The sequence below is a fragment of the Engraulis encrasicolus genome, chromosome 13, assembly GCF_034702125.1.
Source record: "Engraulis encrasicolus isolate BLACKSEA-1 chromosome 13, IST_EnEncr_1.0, whole genome shotgun sequence".
Taxonomy (NCBI): domain Eukaryota; kingdom Metazoa; phylum Chordata; class Actinopteri; order Clupeiformes; family Engraulidae; genus Engraulis; species Engraulis encrasicolus.
This window is the reverse complement of record NC_085869.1, coordinates 49403197-49420305: the sequence shown is the minus strand read 5'-3', so window position 1 is coordinate 49420305 and position 17109 is coordinate 49403197. Positions and strand designations below refer to the sequence as shown.

General features: G+C 41.6%; 2 protein-coding genes across 3 annotated transcripts in view; one reads left to right on the top strand and one right to left on the bottom strand.

Moving 5' to 3' along the window:
* Positions 1-425: 425 nt before the first annotated feature.
* hacd2 (3-hydroxyacyl-CoA dehydratase 2) lies at positions 426-13614 on the bottom strand. Its single transcript, XM_063214190.1, has 7 exons — positions 13398-13614; positions 12470-12587; positions 10509-10527; positions 6883-6971; positions 5638-5759; positions 3232-3410; positions 426-2282 (listed from the first exon to the last, which is right to left on the bottom strand). Exons 1-7 carry the CDS (start codon positions 13520-13522, stop codon positions 2200-2202), a joined length of 735 nt encoding a protein of 244 aa, XP_063070260.1. The 5' UTR covers positions 13523-13614; the 3' UTR covers positions 426-2199.
* Positions 13615-14256: 642 nt separating this feature from the next.
* Positions 14257-17109, top strand: part of stam2 (signal transducing adaptor molecule (SH3 domain and ITAM motif) 2) — a 29231-nt gene continuing 26378 nt past the window's right edge. For both annotated transcript variants that reach the window (XM_063214189.1, XM_063214188.1), the window contains exons 1-2: positions 14257-14396; positions 16137-16221. In XM_063214189.1, coding sequence (XP_063070259.1) covers positions 14357-14396; positions 16137-16221 — 125 coding nt within the window. In that variant the 5' untranslated portion in view covers positions 14257-14356. The remainder of the gene's footprint in view (positions 14397-16136; positions 16222-17109) is intronic.

Sequence of the window (17109 nt, the reverse complement as noted above, 5' to 3'; positions counted from 1 at the left end):
ATGAGTTGCACCCATAAACAAACCTCCATCCCTTCCTCTCCTCGACTGTCCTAGGATTCCTAGGTCCTCTTACAGGCTGCTGACATAAAGAGCAAAAAAGACACTAAGGTGTTCAACTCTTCTTCCCTCTTTAAGCTCTCTCTGTTCTCCCTTTTTTTGATTGCTGCCTGTTCACTTCACACATACACACACACACACACACACACACTGAAAATTATAAATCATCCCTGTCCATATTGGATTTCTTTTGGTCACTAAAGACAAAGGACTGCATGCATTTTTTTTCAATCCAATTTAAATCTTGGACACCTGCATGTGTGTGCGTGAGCGTGCTAATTCCTATGTCCGCCGTGCAAATGGTAGTCATGGGGTTTCACCTGGAGCTTCATGGGGATTAAGCACAAGCCCTTCAAAAAGAACAGATATTGTGAGAAAAGCAGTCAAAGTTAGTTTACTGTTCGCATAACCCTGGCATCGTCAGGACCACTGCATCCATTTTGTAAGCCGCATGTCAAAGCAGTTCAATAACATACAGATGCAGAACCGAAAAAGAACAAAGAATTAAACTAAACAAAAACAATACTTGCAATCACTGTACAACTATTACGCCTGCTCCAACTATTTTGTGCTACCGTTGTTGCAAATCCATCTGGTTTAATACATTAACATGTAGACAGCCCACAAATATCCACCTGTGACGCCACACCATTGTACAAGCATTATGAGTACACATCCCCAAAACAGTTACACAACTGTTACCAAGATTTCAAAACACAAGCTATTGCCAACAAAACGGAACAAACACACTCAAAAGCTAATTAGTCAACAAAGCCTGTTAATGAAGAAAAATAAACCTTACAATCACCATCAAGTCTCAGAGGAGTCTTGTCAGAGCAGTCAAGGCAATACAACTTCTTGAACTAAGTCAGTGCTAAAAAAGAGGGGTACGTTTGATTCAGAACAGTCAGAATAGAAAAGAAAAACATTTAAATAATGTCTTGGTGTAGGTGTACCAACAATTAGGAGGTAATTTAGCATCTTGACATAAGCACAGGAATGTTCCAGAATTTCTGTCTTTAGACCGTAAGAAGAAGATGGAAAAAACAGCAACAAAAACAAAAAATATGGAGAAAAACATAACATTTTCTGAGTCATTTTCTTACAGATGCATCCAACGACTAAAAGCTGTGGAAGCTGACAGTGATTAGACTGAATTGGAATTAAGAATTAATTAATCAATCAATCAAATGAATAACAAAAAAACAACAACAATAGAGCAACAAAGGAGGTGCTGAGGTGTTTTTGTTCGTGGGGGCATCGCATGGGAGGATGGCAGGCAGGGCGGAGAATCCTCTCCACAGGTGCAGTGTAGTGCACGCACATCCAAGAGAGCAACCTCAGCAGCTACACAACTCACTCTCTCTCTCTCTCTCTCTCAAAAACCATACATGAGGGAAGAAAAAGAAAAAAAAGAGACTTGCATGCAGTTTGCAAAAAAACGAGTTATAATTACAAAGAGAGCAGCAACGTTTTGATCATGGATCTTTCAGAAGCATCCTGGATCGAAAAACAGTGCTCTAATAACTTCATCTTTTGCGAGATATGTGCAAGTCTTCTTTTCTTCTTCTCACCCTCTCCCCAGGGTTTCAGCAGTGTACCGGCTGCCATAAAGGTCATGACCTTCAAAACAGTCGCCCTTCTCAGTGGCTCTCTTAAATCCTCTAACCACTATGATCAAGCCAAGCCAGGGGTGCGTTTCTCGAAAGCGTAGTTGTTAGCCTGTCGGTAGTTCCCAATGGGAAATTGCATTGCAAACAACAAAGTAGCTAATGTAGTTAGCAACTATGGATTCAAGAAATGCACCCCTGCATACTGTAGTAGACCTTCGTTATGACGGCAGCAAGCATTTCTTTCAAGTTTAACCTAGTCCAATCATCAACAACGTACGTACCATTTTGTTGCTGTTGTTAACCATTATGTTACTGTCTTCTTCATGGGGGTGCAGGTGGGGGGCGGGAAAGGGGGGCAAACGTTGGGTTATAGTAATACAATGAGCAGACTATTTTCTCTTACATCTGTAGTGTGTGTGAGTGTGTTTTTTTTAAAGGTTATCTTTGCCTCTTGTCTTGTCCTTTTAGGGGTGTCACTGTTGTGTAGGGCTCTGCGGAGAAGGGGTGGGGGTGGGGGGGGGGTGTCTGTCTACTCCACTTTGGTGTACTCCTCCACGTGACCAAGTACTTTCTTCCTCTGCCGCAACATGTGGAAATACAGCTGGGGAAAGACTGGAGAGAGAGAGAGAGAGAGAGGGTGAGAGAGAGAGAGAGAGAGAGAGAGAGAGAGAGAGAGAGAGAGCGAGAGCGAGAGAGAGAGAGAGAGAAAGAAAGAAAGAAAGAAAGAAAGAAAGAAAGAAAGAAAGAAAGAAAAGAAGAAGAGAGCAGAGAGAGAAAGAAAGAAAAGAGAGAGAGAGAGAGAGAAAGAAAAAGAGAGAGAGAGAGAGAGAGAGAGAGAGAGAGAGAGAGAGAGAGAAAGAAAGAAAGAAAGAAAGAAAGAAAGAAAGAAAGAAAGAGAGAAAGCGAGAGAGAGATGGCACATTAAATCTATGTGTATAGAGCCATAAACTGCAACAACAACCCAACTGCTTGAAGAGACAAGCTTTTTCACCCTAACCACCCTGACCCAACACTCTCTCCGTTTTTACAGTCATCATGGTGAGCAAACATTTTCACATTTTACAATCTCCCCGCCTCAATTTCTAATGATAACGCCATCTGGTGCACAGGTGCCACCTACGGAGGATGTACAAGAGAAGACCAGACTGGGGTGACCTGTTTGTCAACTTTTGTAACCCTCATGGTGAGGAAGCATCTTCAAATTTACAATATTGCAACTAAATTTCAGATAAATGCCATCTGAACAACACACAACTCATGCCTCAGTGTGTGTTTATGGTACACACTATGGCACCTCTGCACCAACATTTTTATACTTTATTATTAGCTCCTTGTAGTACTTGTAGGTTAGGGAGTTTTCCAGTTTGAGTTTTACACCCAACCACAAGATGGCCACAGTAAGGAAAGATAAGTGTATTTGAAAAGCATCAGAAGCTGATGAATGGTAAATGAATTTAACACAAGTCATGGTAAGCCTGTAAATTGACAGAATATGTTGAATGTTTCGCTACAAAGATCCATTTCTTACGTGGTAGAAAGTAATATTGCACAGATGACTTACGGGGGATGTATGAGACCATGGTGATGATGAGGAAGCTGTGGTAGTCAAAGGAGAAGTTGTACTTGTTGGGCAGGGTGACCGAGTAGAGGCCGGTCTTCTGGACGTAAGGCAGTGCCGCATAGATGGTCAGAAGCTCTCCTGTCACACCCATTGGGTAAAGCACGATGAAGAAGGTGTATCTGGGGGAAATGGAGAAGAAAGGCCTGGCGTTAACCTCACTTCGTTCTTACAGTATACACTGTTTGTAACGCACAATGAAGTGTTATTGACTCCAAACCATTGACATGTACTGTATACAGGTATATTGAGTGATATGAGAAAGTTTGGGCACCTGTTTGGAAAATCATTACATCAGTGTGTCTTGTTGAGCTTGTGAAGCAGCAACTTCATTTCAATGTACAATATGTTAAATAATAGGGAAAGTGAAAGTGAAACATTCCAGTTGTGAAATTATTTTAATATGTGCAACAGAAACAATTTTGTGTGGATTTAAAAGAGAATAGGCATGTGCATAAATATGACCACTTCAAATGTGTTCTTTGGCCTCGCACACCTTCCATTGTAAAGGTCTAATAACTCTAGCTCTGGCTCTTCTGACCACAGTATGATTTCCCAACTCATAGAATACATTTCTGCTGAATATGCAGGGGAACCTTTTTATACAATCACCCATTCCATGTGCTTTTGCCTTGTGAAAAGTATACGCTGAAGGAACCATGTACAAGGCTGCACTGTAAGGGTTATGCTATGTTCTTGTAGTTCTATGGAGGTGTGATATAACATGCCTATTACCATTCTCACCATCCTTTACCCATGTCTTTTTTTTAAACATTTTTTCATCTTCTAACCACATTTTTCTTTCACAAATTCTTTCTTCCATCCCATGGCTTTCCATGCTTTCAATTCCCACGGCTTTCTATTTCTGGCTGATGAGAAACATTGAATAAGCAGAAAGGTACTACTTGGACATAGTAGAACTATGATCTTACTTTCAAGGCAGTGAAAAGTTTTTCAGATATTGACACTCCAAAAGACAGAATAGGACAAGTAACCTGACTGGTGTTCTGGATAGAATAATTGGCAACAATTAAGTAGTACCAGACTGTTGGGACTTGACGACTTTAAGTACCCACAGTTCATTAGATCAGCAAAGGTGAGCCTTTCTTTGGGTTGCCTATATTTATGCACACGCGTATTTTTATGTTTTTTTCTGTTGCACATATTAAAATGTTTTCACACTGAAAAGTTTCTCATACACATGTTGAAACAAAGTTGCTGCTGTATACTGTATATGTTTCAAACAAGCATTCAAGCCGAATGAGTTTCTGGGACAAGGATTGGAACAATGACCTGTTGTGATGATCTCAATTTGATCTAAAGCATGAATTGTTGGTTCCGTGTAGTCAAGGGGGTGACTACAGCATTGTCGCAATTGATTCAAACCATAATAAAAATGGATTCTCTCTCTGATCGGCACAATAACGCATGGTACCTCTTCATATTAAGTTTAAACAAAACCAGTGAAACTGGAAATGCATTAGTGAAACTGAGAATATTGCATCCTGCAGGTATTAATATTGCCCTAATCAATCTTCCTCCAACAAAGAAATACACATAACCCTATGGCTCTGTAGTCAAAAACAAATCTTCACACAGACAGTCATTCTCCGATTTTCATATCGTATCTAACACTTTTAAAATGAGTCGAGTGAGCAAGTGAGGCCCTTTGAGAAGCAGCTGCTGTGTTTGCCAGGAACCCGAGATGGAGTGTGCCATTTCCTACCTAGCAACACTGCCGAGTTGGGCAGAAACAGGTGAAATTAGCTTCTTAAGTGTCCGGTTGCTATGGTAATGAAAGCCTCCAACAACACGAGCTGAGATATGAACGGCGTTGAAGTGACTGTTCCTTGGTGCCACACACCAATAACGGTTTTCATCTCAACCACTCACACAATATCTTACTTCTGTAACTGTTTGCGATTGAATGAATGCGCAGCTGTGTTGTGAGGCACAGCAGCATTTTTTTTATTCTCATCTGGTTGCCATGACGAAGCAAGTTGAGAATGCTTCTCAAAAACAGGCATGATCTGAACAAGACTCAATGATTCAACAAGAGGAATTCCCATCTGTTAGTCTGTTAAGTATGGAGGCAAAGGAGGGGAAAATCCACCTTCAGAAAAACCCTGTTGTGTATTTATTCCATCTCAACAGTACATTTTTGAACGATTCTCTCACATTGACCTGATTCTACTTTGAACCAGAGAGCCAATCCATGTTTGGCTGTTAGGAGAACAACACGGGTGCAAAAAAGACTCGTCTGCAGGTAGGCGGTTTCCCCGATCTATAGTAATCCAATTGCATAACACACTTGGTGGCCGCACTTGACATGTAAATGTTAGCCCTTACCTTGCCCACTTGATGAGGTAGGGCAGATGATTGAGTAGGCTGAAGGTGTAGAAAGAATAGCGGATGATCTCTGTGACGGTCCAGGCGGTCACAAACAGCAGGACACTGTCTTCACTCTGAACCTGTTGCACCAATCAGAAAGCGCAGTCAGAGACAATCCACACAGCGGCCAGAGGCGAACACACATTAACAACAAAATAAGGACATTCTCGCATGCTTCTTTCCCCCCCAAGAAGACTGTTAGTTCAAAAGCCGTGCACACACCAAAATCAGAAAGACATGTTAAATAAATACCACTCAGAAGAAAGGAACAAAGACCATACATCAACTGACGTTTTAGTTATAACAATGTTGTAGCCAATAGCATCGCAACGCTAGTCCTGTCTCTACCACACACAAACAGGTTACAGGTCCATCTAAAGCAAGGTCACGCTGACGATGCAGTCTCGGAATGGACAAAGCAAGAACGAGCACATCTACAGTAGATCACACACGCAATCCATTGTTATTATTATATGGTCATCCAGTTCATCCTCAAGCATTTTTGTCGGTTCCCCGTAGGAAAGAAAACACTTACTCGAGGTTCTACCCACTGTTCAGCACAGCTGAGTGTCTCTGGATAAGCAAACAGACCTCTGTTACAGTAGGCGTAGGTGTGTTAGTCGTCGGTGTCTGTTGGTTTATTTTTGCACTGCACTGATTGTCTAACCAAACAGAAGAACCCAAAATGGGTTTTGTCAAGAGCACGACTCGAGTAGAAACTCTTTACCGTCACTATAGAGGTACAGTGAGATGTAGTTAGGAGGTCACAAGGAAGGTCATGAGAACAAGTCTTTAAGGTGGTCTCTTCCTGGGACAAAAGGGCATGTTATTGGGAGGTTTCAGACCGTGACGGCCCAATTAGTTCTCCATCCCTCAATTTCCTTCAAGGATAAATACATGAACTGTTCTCTACATTCCTGGGAGATGCTGACCTTTTGGATAAAGAAACAATGTCTACTGTATTTCCAATTATATGCTACAATTCTTCCACATTGTAAAAAAGGGGGGCAGGCGCTCTGTGCTCTGTCTACAGACACAAATGATGAGATTAATTGATAAAGTTACAATTGACATTATACATACATTATAACAAATCAAACGATTCTGTGTAAAAAAACAAAAAAACACTGTGTAGTAAATGGTATTTCACAGGTGCATGGGAGTGCTCAGTGCTGCCCCCTTAAAGCTGCCTGCTGCTCTCACCTCTCTGACGCTGTGCGTCACGGCCCAGGTGAGGAACACCCGAGACATCACCTGGAACCCAGTCAGGACCACCGAGGAGGGGACGATACCTGTGGGACAGACCAGAGACAACACACACTGAGCAGATCGATCGATCGATCGATCGATCGATCGATCGATCGATCTCTCTCTCTCTCTCTCTCTCTCTCTCTCTCTCTCTCTCTCTCTCTCTCTCTCTCTCTCTCTCTCTCTCTCTCTCTCTCTCTCTCTCTCTCTCTCTCTCTCTCTCTCTCTCTCTCTCTCTCTCTCTCTCTCTCTCTCTCTCTTTCTTTCTTTCTCTCTCTCTCTCTCTCTCTCTCTCTCTCTCTCTCTCTCTCTCTCTCTCTCTCTCTCTCTGAGAAACACACTTTTGAGCTGCTTGACCATGGGGAAACCGTATCGTTTCCTCCACAGGAGGCAGGGCTGACTCATGAACCCGGAGGAAACAACCGGAGTATGGACATTGAGGATGGCCTCATGCCGACTTCTTGGGTCCTAAAATGCAGGTTAACTGCCTGCAGATTAGCCTGACTTAAGTGAATTAAGGGTAGAACACAGGAAATACCACTAAAGCCTTAAATTATAAAAGCTATTACGAACAAAAAGCCAAAGTCATGCCCCTCTGAGGGAGCCCAGATCGAAAAAACAACAATGGCGAGTCAAGGGAAAAACTCATTCATTCATGCTACAGGCTGCTAGCCAATACTAGGCATCCTATCACTAAAGTCTAGACATTTTGAAGTAGACAACTGTGCAGACAAGAAAGTCTTTGTGTACCCTCTAAAAGGTCATCCTCACATGCGTACAGTACATACGTACTCTGCAGCCTGTCATTGCTAGACATGTGGTGCTCAGGGGGCCTGACTACAGGGCGTCTAATGGACTGCCTGAATGCATATTGCATGTCCGAATGGCAGCCCTGTGAAGTTGCGATGCGGATAGTCCTTCAGTCAGTTAGTCCTTCTCACACGTTACCTGTCACCAATGTCACACTTTTTGAATATCACTCAACTAGGCGTCCCTGGTTTTGCAGTCGCTCTGCAAACAAACTCAACTTTATTCATCAAACAAGGTAGGATTTTGAATGTGGATTACCATGCATGTAATCATCAGTAATCAGACAAAGATATGAGTGATTCTCTAATTCGCCTACACTTTTAAGTCCGTGGATTTTATTTGGCAATTCCATTAACTATTAACTGCATCCAATGATGTTTTGGACATTAGAAAACATTTATCTCTCATATAATACAGAAAGTGTAGACATAGCATTATTTCCCTCAGCAAGAATGAATATTTAATTCTGGTTTTGGGCGTTATCATGCCGTCCTGTTTCCCAAATGTCAGATTCAGTCTTGATATTAGCATGTAAAGAAACTTGTTTTGCCCAAGACGATTGCAAATGTTGATTCACAGTAATCATCACAATATGACAAAACTGTCAGAAAGACCACTGTCCTTTCCATTATACATGAAATTTGCCATTTTGTGTGTGTCCACGAAAACTGTGTTAACCGTGTCACGGTCTGAAACCTCCTCCATAAATCAGTAATGGTTTGGTCTTAGGCCATACGAATAACATCACGTGATGTCATAACCTCTTTGGCAGGATACGGGAAGACTTTTTGGTAAATTTTGAGCTCCATCCTTCCATAATTTAATCCATTCTTTTTCATGTTCTCATAGCGGGAAAATTGCCTGTCAACAGTGTTATCAACATATTCATAAGAATCTGAATTAGAAATCACATGTAGAAAAACACAGATAAAGCATACAGATACATGAATTGATTAAGGTGTTGTGGTGGAACTTCTGAGGTCCTCAGTTAGCACAACACCATAAAAATGGCTGAAATGTCAACGGTGTTACCGTCAATGGTGTTACAATTAAGTATGACAGTCAGGGTTGCCAGATGAGGCTGATGGTTTCCAGCCCAAAAAATAATCAAAATCCGCCCTAAAAACCCGCCCAATTCTATTGATTTATATATGGCAGTGGGAATGTTTTTCTGATAGATGCCATTTTTACCCGCACACGGCCATCCTAAGCAGCCCAATTGGGCGGGAACCAGCCCAATCTGGCAACACTGATGACAGTTGAGGAGGAGTATGTTTTTGCCAATTTATATCCATATTGACAGACAAACAAACAAAATAATTTGTGTTCTAGGGAGATGGGTTTGTCTGCTCTGTTTTTTTCTCCTAAAAAAGTGCCGACTTGTTCCCCTGCACTGTTGACCGTAACACAGTTGAGTTACACCGTTGACTGTTTTGAAAGTGTTTTTGTGCTATTGATCCCTTATGTGTTGGAAAAATCCTATGAACATACACTAGGGATTATCTCTGGAGAAGAAAGTCTTGTGTAAGGAGGGTGACTATATTCAAATCAGACGTTACAGGGATTTATGATGAAAAATGTGTCAGTCTGTATCACACTGACTCATAAAATCCTACTTATGAAGCTCAACAATCACATTTTCTATATCAGTTGCACAGATTAATGACAACATTACTGCTAAGGGACATAAGCACTTTCAAACATATATTGTTTCAACTCTGTAGTATTTTTATATATGTTTGAAATGACATAGTATTTGTCCATAACACTGTTGACAAAATAATTAAGCAAATGTTCGCTTTCATTAGAGTATTTATCAAATGATTTAAGATTAAGCTTGGCAATTTGTTTGTTTGGAAACTTAAATATATACACTATGTAAACATCTAGGTCATTTAGTTGAAAAAAAATACTGATAATTGACATTTTGATTTTGCCAAAAGCGTAGAGAAATCGTAGAATCACTCATAAACGTACATTGCTAGCTTTAATTTTCATAGTAACAAGGTCATGCTTTGACCTTCCATTTCAAGTTTGAATGAATTTGCAGAACAATGGATTTTTAATCTTTAGAGCGGACACCCAATTACTGCCCCTACATCAGAACAAAATATAACCACTTTTGCTGAGCTTTGGCTGCATTTAGCAGTTTTCCCTCATCTGATGAAACGCACTAATGAGGCCACCCACAAATGCAGAGCAGTGCAGGTAGAGAAGAGCAGAGAAGAGTTACTTTTTTGTTTGTGTGTGTGGCGTCATTTGTTGTACATTATGCCGCAGCTATATGCATGTCCTAAACAAATTTCCCTCGGTACGAATAAAAAGAATCTTGAAATTACTAGAGCAGCCCTGAGATGTGATGGATTACTAACCAACGCCATTACAAAGGCCCACCACCAGAGGGCATCAAACTCCAGACACTTGTACAGAGTGGCCACAGCTGCACTAAGACAAAGGTCATGACCACGTCTCTGATCTCAAATACAGAGCTGTTGGAGTTGGACTGCGACCCGAGCCTCCCTCCCTGGCTGGCTGGCTGGCGCGGCCACTGCAGCAGTAATGCAGCTGCCCCATTATCATATTAGCACGATTACACATTACGCTGGCTGCTGGATCTGACGGCTGTTGGCGTACAGTACATGGGGTAGCCTAGTAGTGTTTCAGAAACCTCTGCCCAGGGTGAGGGGTGAAAACAGGTCAAATGCATTTGATAGGCGCTCTCCACATTTTCTAGCATAAAGTTCAGAATAAAAAAAGGAGATAGAACTTACCCACGGCACAGTGTAATATCTGTGGATGGAGGAGAAAAAAAAACGCAACAGAGTTAGAGCTCAAGGACACATTTTCAACTTCACTTTTCCATTCCATGTCTTGAAAGAATCATGTGCTTCTCGTATTCCACATATTGACCGGTTGTAACCGTTTACACTAAGAGCCTGAAAGAACAAGTAGGGGAGTAGTAGTAGTTGTGTAATGTGTTCTGACTATACTTCAGGGCTTGGCACTGGCACCTGCCAACCGGCCAAATGCTGGTAAAACCTGGCTGTGGCTGGTAGCGATTTCAGTGTCACCAGCCACTTTGGCAGGTAGCTTATTCTATGATATGGCATATCAGTAGCAGAATAGCCTGCAATATGCTGTACTTTGCCCCTTGGGTATTAATTTTGTATCAATTGTTTGTAGGAGTTTGAGAAAAAGCTCAATTACTCAGTTTCTATTTGTATGATTTATTTCCATGTAGAAAGCTGTGCATTCATCTTCTTGCTTTAGCACCTCATCTTCTGAAGTTAGAAAGCGCCATGATAAAAAAAAGAAACAATATCAAATTTGTGGCTAGTACAATAGCTGAACGGCTAATGACTTGGGAAAACCACTAGCCACAATGGACAGCAAGCGAAAAAGTCAATGTCAAGCCCTGCTATACTTTACACCTTGTCCTGTTGCATCCATTTACTTTCAGGGGATGGAAGAAGAGTAGCTATGTAGCAATATTCCCTCCCAATTCTTTTCACCTTTTACGGTTGAAGACATTTACTTCCAGGGCCTGTTATAATAATAGATTAACATATCCTCCCAATGTTATACATCTTCTTGTAGCCATTTATTTTGAGGGGATGAAAACGCAAGTAAGAAGTATAATTGCAAAGCCTATTATTGATGGGAAAGAAGGAAAGTGGAGATTATGACAGGAAGTGAGTATGGGGAGAGAGATGAGGCCGGAATCGAACCCGGGTTGCCGGTGTAAAAACCCAATGCCCTACCGTTAGGCCACGGCAGGGCAAGTAAGAAGTGTAGTTGTCCCTTACACCCTACTGTAAACAATGTTTTTACACCTTGTCCAATTGTAGCCATTTATTCGGAGGGGATGAAAAAGAGGGTAAGAGTTGTAATTGTACAGCCTACTGTATACAATATATTTACAGCTTGCCCAGTTGTAGCCATCTCATGTCCCACTGCTACCATTAAAGGAACAGCAGCAGCAGACCCCCAGCACAGTAACCTACAGAGAGAGGCTTGAGAGCATCATTATCATGCCTGCCTGCCCGCCTGCGATGAACTCCGCGTGCTCCCCGGTCACATGTTAACTGACCGAGGCGGGCAACTGACGGCTTCCATGTCTATTTAAAAACCGCAGTGCCCACCCCTCGCGAACAGTGGGCCATACAGGCGCAGTGGGCCGGCTGAAACGGCACATTCCTCAGGGACGAGGGAGTGGGTGGATGATAGTGGCAGTCTGTGTGTCTTCTACTCCTTCTCCTCAGCACTCCTCGCACCACACCCCTACACCTCATTACTACACCAGCAGGCCCGGTTCATAAGGCAGCACTAAGGCTGTATTGTCAGTCAACAACACATTCCTGGTTGCTTTAGCTCATAACAAAACACAGGTAAATAAACAAGAGTAGTTGGATACAAAAGCAGATTGAAATTGTAATGAAGGTTGTTCACACTGGGTTGCGGCTTAAAAAAACAGAGATTCACATCTTTGCTTGTTAAGACATTAAGTGACTTCAATACAGTAATTAAATCCAATAAATAAATGACTGTACCGGTGTTAAAAAATAGCTGGTTTCTCCAACAACTGGTTAGTCGCCATGTCAGAACAACCAAGAGTGATTGGTCGTAACTTACATTTAAAATGTCACTCTTAGATTAGTTTTGACCAATTACTGTTTCTCACTGAGTAACCACTTGTTCAGGGGACGTCATATATCATTTCACACTGGCTCACCTCCAGAAGAGCACCGGTCTGAAAGAACTTGAGGGGTTTCTCTATGGAGTAGTAGAGGCCATGGTAACTCCCTCTGGCCAGATACGCCCTCACCAGACCCACGGCGATGACCAGCCACCTGCATACAGTACAGACACACAGTAATTACTTTCACTCCAATTCACCAACTTCATGCAACACACACACACACAACAAGGAGGCGACACAAAGCTGGCAATCATGACAGTAGTCTGTTGTTTTCAGAGAGATAGAAGCACATCGACGTCTGACACACATTCCCCTATCAGGATCAAGAAATTCCTTGCATTTGTTGCGCAAAGGTGTGGTGTAGCCTGTTCTGTGACAAATAGTTTCTTGCCTGTGCACAGAATGCAAGCTAAAGTATCTGGTCGTTTTGCATGCGAAAGGAGAAGCCTACGGTACAATTCAAATAGGCTAAACTGAATCTGATCTCGGATGAATGATTCTGGTGGTCGCTTATGGTGCAAACACGACAACCCGTCGTTGTTAGAATCACTGAGAAGTGCTGTTGAGAACATAACTTCTAAGTTAATGTTAGTGAGTTGTCGATATTCAGAAGAAGTAGCTACGATAAAACACACTTGTGCTAGTTTTGGATTGTGAAATATAGGCTAGCCAAACAATGGGGTTCAATTACGCCTGCACTCATCCCTGGGAAGTCACTCCAATTGTACAGTTGGTTGGTGAACTGCACCACATTTCCCCAAAAACAATGAACCAGTCGCTTTCAGCGATTGCATTTCTTTCGAGGTATCGTCTGGACAGAGATTACTAACAAGATGATTCGGCCGTGACAGGGATTATGTCTCGAGCCAGGCGCATGGTGTCTGAAAATCCATTCATTCTCGTAGCACACACTCGCTACTGTCTGACATAAAGAGCAGGAAGTGCATGAAATGCTACATACCCTGCTGTCATTACCACGTTGTATATGACCAAATAAGCGGTGGCCAGGGCACCCGGTCCTTTCTTTTTCTTTTGGCTTGCATCACTCTGAGCCGTCCTGGTGGTCCCCATGGCAGGTGCTGACATGACTAACCGTCCGTTCGGTACCCGACCGTACCCTCAACCGTGTCAGGAGGAAATAAAAGGCGAATGGCCTCACAGGGCTTTATTTGCCGTATGCTTGGTGGGTTGCGCCCCCTGCTGTAAATGGGTGAACAGTACAAACTCGATGACAGCACACACAGCCAAGTAAAGCAAGTGTCATCACCATCAATGGGCAGGTCATAGCATAAACATTGGGAACACGATATTACAATAATGTCATGTTGAAGATGTTTAAAATCGTGTATTAAATTATGCTTCAAATATAAAACCAATAAAGTTGTAATTTGCTTTGTTCAGTGGTGTGTGTGTGTGTGTGTGGGGGGGGGGGCTGCTTTGTCACTCAAATTTGGTTTAGAATCTCCTTGCGTGACAATATTATGCTACAGATTTGTCCAAATAGGTAACATAGGCTATACAGTTGCACAGACATAAGTCAGGTTGCAGCTAGGTGTTAGTTCTTTTGTCCGCGTGATGGCGATGTTGTCCGTAATTGGGCCTGGTTGGGCCAAAGAATGTAGCAGGCCTGTCATTGCCGGATTTATAATATTAGTACTGCAACATTACACAAACAGCATATGCATAAGATTTATTTTGATTCTTGATATTTTATCTCGTGATTTTGCTTCCTTTATCGTGTGAAATATTTCCCTTCGATGTGACTATTTTAATCTTCAGGCATTCCATAGGGCACCTAAATACCTGCTACGGAAGAGCAACTGGTGAAAGTGGAGTTTAATGGATGAGGAAGGGATATTTCTCAATCCGCACATTAGTTAACTTTGCCAAGTAGTAGTGTCCCTTAACCGAAAAACGATAATGCCTTTATTTGCGCAAAATCCATTCGACCAGGATGTGGGTAAGATAATCAAAATTATTGTTATTTATTGTTGACGTATTCACAAAAACTAAGCTAATAGCTAACGACTATCTCAGCTAGCATAGCTCCCTTCGTTGGCTACAGATGTGTTTACGTTGAGCCTAACAACCAGCCAAGATGATTTAATTGAACATACATGTATCTGTCAACAACAACGTGTATCATGTTAATAGAAGTCGCATGAGAGGGTGTGCGTTTCCTGTTAACATGTTGGCTTTTAGCTGTTCTGTCTTGTGTCAGTGTAGCCAGTTAGTTGACTACCTTGTTGTGATGGCTGCCTATTTACATTTTCGGTGATGTCCTAGTAGCTGAAGCAACCGATTTGGTGACTTTGGTAGTATGACAGCATTCCCTTGGTCTTTATAAATCAACCCTGTCTTACGCAGTTTCTATTTTCTGGCATTGTTGTGAACGACTGGCAGATTTGGGTCATAGACACACAGTGTTAGCCTACATTGGCTAGATATGATATAGCTAAATGGCTAGTTTGTTAAAAACCTAACCAACATCAAGGCAGTCATCATGTTACACTTTTCGCAACGTTTGACTCACTTTCATGTGGTTGGACTGAAGTCAAGGTTAACGTCAAGTGACCTAGTGGTGTGAAACGGTAGCATTCTTCCTCTTACAAACAAGTAAACGCTAGTCTTATTGTCCCGATGGATCTCAAATTCTTCAATCCACTTGTTTTATGTTCTGGTGAAGTATTTGACCAGCCTAATAGCCAACAATGTCATGTGCCTGCCTTAATGATGTCTTAATAACACTGTCATTGCCACCTGTTGGATTGAAAGCACATTGAAAAACACACTTTCTGAAGGGATTCGTAAGTAATATTGCATTCCATAATGTGTAAACAAGGCCCTTTTGGTGCCGTGTGCTGAATGCAAAACATCGGAAATGGCAATGTGCAAATCATGCAGGCCTGTGTCAGACCTGTTAGTAGGGTTTCTTGATTTACATCTCTTTTGTGGACTGGCCGTAGGGCAAGGCATGACTAGATTATTTGTATATCGCACTTAATAAACAAATGTTGTCAACAAAAATATAAACAGAGAGGTACCAACATGTAAAGGCCAGCTACCGTAAGTCATTTTAGAAGTGTTGTCTAATGGTGAGAATGGAAGAAAGTTAACTCAAACCAGTGTCTTGAGTACGCTGTTTTATCTAGACATTTAGATCAGTTTAATTTGGAATAATTTTGGTACCCATCATATAACATCCAATAGTGGGGCATTCCTTCAGACACTGTTGGTTGCTTGCCTCAATTCAAGCTGCTGTAAAAAAAATAATTAAAAAAATGTCAGTGTTACCAGTTGCTTCAGAATGCCTAATAATATCATATTTCAGCATGACCAGTAAGCAGATTTTTGTCAGCAACAATGTTATTGGCTCACTTTTCACAAGTCCGTGCCCAGCGGATTGCTCTTCAACCTGTAAGTGATGATGACTGAGTAGATTGGCATCATAGTTTCCATAATAATGTTGCTTAATAACTGTAGTGATAATAGAAACAGCAGGCAGGTTGTAATTCTATTAGTGGCTCTGAATCCCAAATGAAGCCTAGGTCTGTGTGAAATCTATTTGCTGCTTTGTATGTCATTTGAATGAGAAATGTCTAGGAAACTTAGCACCTTTCCCATGAGGGAGCATGTTCACGGTGCCTGCCAGGCGGGCAGAGACCGCTTTTGTTCATGCGATGTGCATTTGCATTTGCAGAGAAGGCGACGAACGAAACCAACACCGTCGAAGACTGGGGTCTCATTATGGACATCTGCGACCGCATTGGGACGACACCCAACGGGTGAGACGAAACTCTAGTTCTGCTACTGTGTGAAGTTTCACTCCCCATCCAGCCGCCCAGAGTCGTATTATATATCTCCCAAAACAATTACACTTTATATGAAGCTTTCTAAGAAGGCTGCAGTTACAAGACACTATATAGACACTCATGAAGGCTTATGCACTGAAAGTACAAACTATTAATACATATTTTCATGCATCATTCATAATTGCACTGAGTATTACAACAACCATTTCAATGAATTAAAGGAATTTTACTGATTTTATGAATATGAATACTGTGAGAAAGTGTTATAATGTATAATTACTACTTACACTCCCTTGGTGAGGTTTTTAGTTATTACAAAGACACGAGAAAGAACAAAGACTAAACTTAGCATATGGATTTATTCATGCAAACTTGAGATAGCAGTTATTCACAGACCCTGGATAAGCAGATCATGCCTAAAGCAGTAAAACTACCCACTTTTGCAACCTCAACATTACTGTCTCTTAATGTTAGATGGAGCTGAGCTATAGACGTATCCATTCATCCATGAACGTAACCATTCGTTGAACGTCCATGAACCATCCATTCATTCAATGTCATGCTATGTACATATTGTAAATGTAAAACATGTGAATGGCACATTATTACAAGCATGATAGGCGAATATTTGGCAATTTAGATAAAACCCCTATATCCCCAAATGGCCTTCCATGTAAGCTGCTCACTGCTCTGGGTGTTAAAGACAAAGCTGAAATACCGCATACTGTTGCTTGCTTTCATCGTGTAAAACATGTGCAACATTCAGCAATCACATATATCACACATTTTCTTAGTACCACAAGCCATATGAAATGAGGAAATAATGGCTTGTATCTGGATTTATTTTTAACCTTAATATTA

Excerpts from the sequence above, each read along its gene's own strand:
- hacd2 (XM_063214190.1), bottom strand. The coding sequence starts at position 13,522 with ATGTCAGCACCTGCCATGGGGACCACCAGGACGGCTCAGAGTGATGCA. Across the intron at positions 5,760-6,882 it reads TGACGCACAGCGTCAGAGAG|GTTCAGAGTGAAGACAGTGT; the intron begins GTGAGAGCAGCA and ends TTGGTGCAACAG. Across the intron at positions 3,411-5,637 it reads TACCTCATCAAGTGGGCAAG|ATACACCTTCTTCATCGTGC; the intron begins GTAAGGGCTAAC and ends CATTTCCCCCAG.